The 3,203-nt window shown below is 37.7% G+C and overlaps 1 protein-coding gene across 1 annotated transcript; it reads left to right on the top strand.

Annotated features, from left to right (window-relative positions):
* Positions 1-1,386: 1,386 nt before the first annotated feature.
* On the top strand, positions 1,387-2,019 carry LOC141685248 (uncharacterized). The gene has a single exon (XM_074490361.1). It carries the CDS (start codon positions 1,387-1,389, stop codon positions 2,017-2,019), a length of 633 nt encoding a protein of 210 aa, XP_074346462.1.
* Positions 2,020-3,203: the final 1,184 nt, after the last annotated feature.

The raw sequence follows: 3,203 nt of genomic DNA, 5'->3' as shown, positions 1-3,203 counted from the left end.
AACTATTTTATCATTATTTATATAAATTCTCTAATTTATTAAATATGATTAATTAATTAATCACATTTATTCTACATCGTGAGGGATACTTCTCAGCATATCGCGACTATCCGGATAATATGAATTCACTGCTTAGAATACCAAGAACCTATTCAGTGAATAGTTACCGTACAATAAACTCCTTCTACCCTTCAATGTCCCGATTAAATACAAGGCATGGATCTCGTGTCAAGCCTATCTAATTTAATCTCTTGCTTACCATTTACTATGCGTAGTTCTATGCAAATTAGAAACTCCTTTCTAATTTCATTCACTCTGGCCAGAGATTCCTAAACTAGCATAAGTGGATCAGCCTTGAACATTCGCTTCCTTCACTGGAAGGGGTAGATCCTTTATTGATCATACACTATCTTCGTGTACAAATTCCTATACCCAGTAGAGTCATAATAATTGTCCCTGGAGACTAAGAACTAAACCAAAGCATAGTTCAGTGTACACAAGATGACTATGATGACCTCAAGTCTAAGGATACTTGTACAACTATCACTATGTGAACAACTGCTGACACGTAAGTGAACTCCATCAGTTGTTCAGCTGTGTGAGTCATGTTCAGTGAACTTATTCTATAATAAGCACCTACATACTAGCTATAGTGTCACCACACAAATGTCTATGAGAACAGACATCCTTCATAATGAAGCAAGCATAGTATGTACCAATCTCTGCGGATTATTAATTACCAGTTATTAATCCTACGACCAGGAACTATTTAAGTTTAGAGTTATCATCTTTTAGGTCTCACTATTATGATCTCATCATAATCCATAAAAAGCTTTACTCTAAACTATGGTATATCTTATTTAAACACTTAAATAGATAGAGCCCGTAATAAAAACAAAACAAGTCTTTTATTAATATCAATGAAATCAAAACAGATTACATAAAAAGTTATTCCTAAATCCTAATACATGATTGGACTTAGGATATATTCCTTTCATTAACTACGTGGACAAGGGAGAGCTCTCTGAAGACAAAGGAAAGGCTCAAAGGTTAAAAGCCAAAGTAGCAAAATTCTTCATTGAAAAGGGGATACTCTATTGCCAGACTTTCTCATCACCCATCCTGAAGTGCATTGGCCCATGGGAGGCAGAGTATTTTCTGATGGAAGTTCACGAAGAGATATATGGGGATCACATGTCTGCAAAGGCCCTAGCTCATAAGATCATAAGACAAGGGTACTACTGGCCGATTATTCACCCGGATGCAATAGAGTTCGTGAAAAAATGCAAGGAATGCCAACTCTTCAACAATGTGCCTCGGATCAGCCCAGTCCTACCTTCCTCAGTCCTATCACCAATACCCTTTATTGTCTAGGGTATTGACATTATGGAACCATTTCCCAGGGCCAGAGGAGACCTCGGGTACTTGTTAGTATTAATTGATTACATGACCAAGTGGGTTAAGGCGAAGGCGATGAGAACCATAAACCAGCAAGATTGTATCAACTTCGTGGATAACATCTTGATGAGGTTCGGGATCCCAAGAGTACTGGTGTCGGATAATGGGCCACAGTTCATTGGATCAGAGTTTGAATCCTACCTCCAAGAGCAGGGCATCCGGCACAAGAAATCATCTGTAGCCTACTCTCAAGGAAATGGCCAAGTAGAAGTGACCAACCAGATCCTTCTCCGAGAAATCGAGAAGAGGCTCAGAGAAAGCAAAATCAAATGGCCCGAGAAATTTCCAAATGTACTATGGGCCTACAGAACAAGCCCCCGAACAAGCACAGGCGAAACACCCTTCAAACTGGCTTATAGAACTGAAGCAATGCTGCCCATCGAGGTAGGATCCCCTTCTCACCGGGCAATTAACTTCGATGAGGTAGCTAACGAGGAGGGGATCAGGACAAACATCGAGCTAATTGACGAGGTCCGAGACCAGTCTGTTGCAAGGATGGAGAAGTACAAGGAAAAAACTAAAGAGCACTTAAGCAAGAAGTCCCGGGTCAAGAAGTTTTAAGTTGGAGACCTGGTACTTCAAGACACAGAAGCTTTAGATCCTTACAAAATCAAGGAAGTGTTAAGGCCAGGCATATATAAGCTGATGAAAATGGATGAATCCGAGATCCCGAACACGTGGCATGGACTCAGGCTTAGAAAATTCTATCAGTAGAAAAAGCAACCAAAAGCAACCAAAAAACTTGTAGCCTATGGCAAGCAACCAATCTATGATCCAATATTTTGTATGAAGAAAATTTCAAGTCAATGAAAAGAATTTTCGTTTTTCAGCAATTTTTCATTTTAACTTAAAAAACAAAGCAAACAAAAACTAATCCGGCTATGGTGCCATACCCGGATTGGAAGCCAAAAATAAAAGCAAACAACCCGGATAAATATCCAGATCCGGGTTAACAACAACCACTATTTACTTAGACTAATTTTCTAAGTACCTAGAGAAAATAAAGCAATCATCAATCCGGATATGGTGTCATACCCGGATTGAAAACCAATATTAAAAGCAAAAATCAACCCGGATAAGCATCCAAATCCGGGTCGAAAACAGTTATTATGTACTTAGATTATTCTCTAAGTACAGAAAGAAGCAAAAGAAAACATCAATTCGGATATGGCGTCATACCCGGATTAAAAACCAATAATAAGAAGCAAAAATCAACCCGGATAACCAGCCAAATCCGGATTGAAAACAGCTATTATGTACTTAGATTATTCTCTAAGTACATAAAGCAGTAAAAGCAAATATCAATCTGGATGTGGTGTCTTACCCGGATTGAAAGCCGATATTAAAAGCAAACATCAACCCGAATAGGAAACGTAATCCGGATTAAAAGCATTTACTATTTACTTAGACTATTCTCTAAGTAAATAAAAGAGCAAAAGCAAACATCAATCCGGATATGGTGTTATACCCGGATTGAAAGCCAACATCAAAAGCAAACAACAGTCCGGATCTTAGTTGCTTCATTTATGTTAGGTAATGAATTACACACAGGGGGTGAATGTGTTTATGTTTTTCTGCTTTTCTTGAAATATTTATGGTTGTGAACAAAGTAAATCAAATCTTGTAGTAAGATGTGTTAAGACTGAAATTAAACATGCAATAATGAATAACACAGATCTTTCAAAACTCACTTAGTTTTATATTAAAATTAAAAATGTTTTATTATGAAGAACCTTTATTGTTAC

The sequence above is a fragment of the Apium graveolens genome, chromosome 9, assembly GCF_009905375.1.
Source record: "Apium graveolens cultivar Ventura chromosome 9, ASM990537v1, whole genome shotgun sequence".
Taxonomy (NCBI): Eukaryota; Viridiplantae; Streptophyta; class Magnoliopsida; order Apiales; family Apiaceae; genus Apium; species Apium graveolens.
This window is presented reverse-complemented; position numbering and strand designations above follow the sequence as displayed.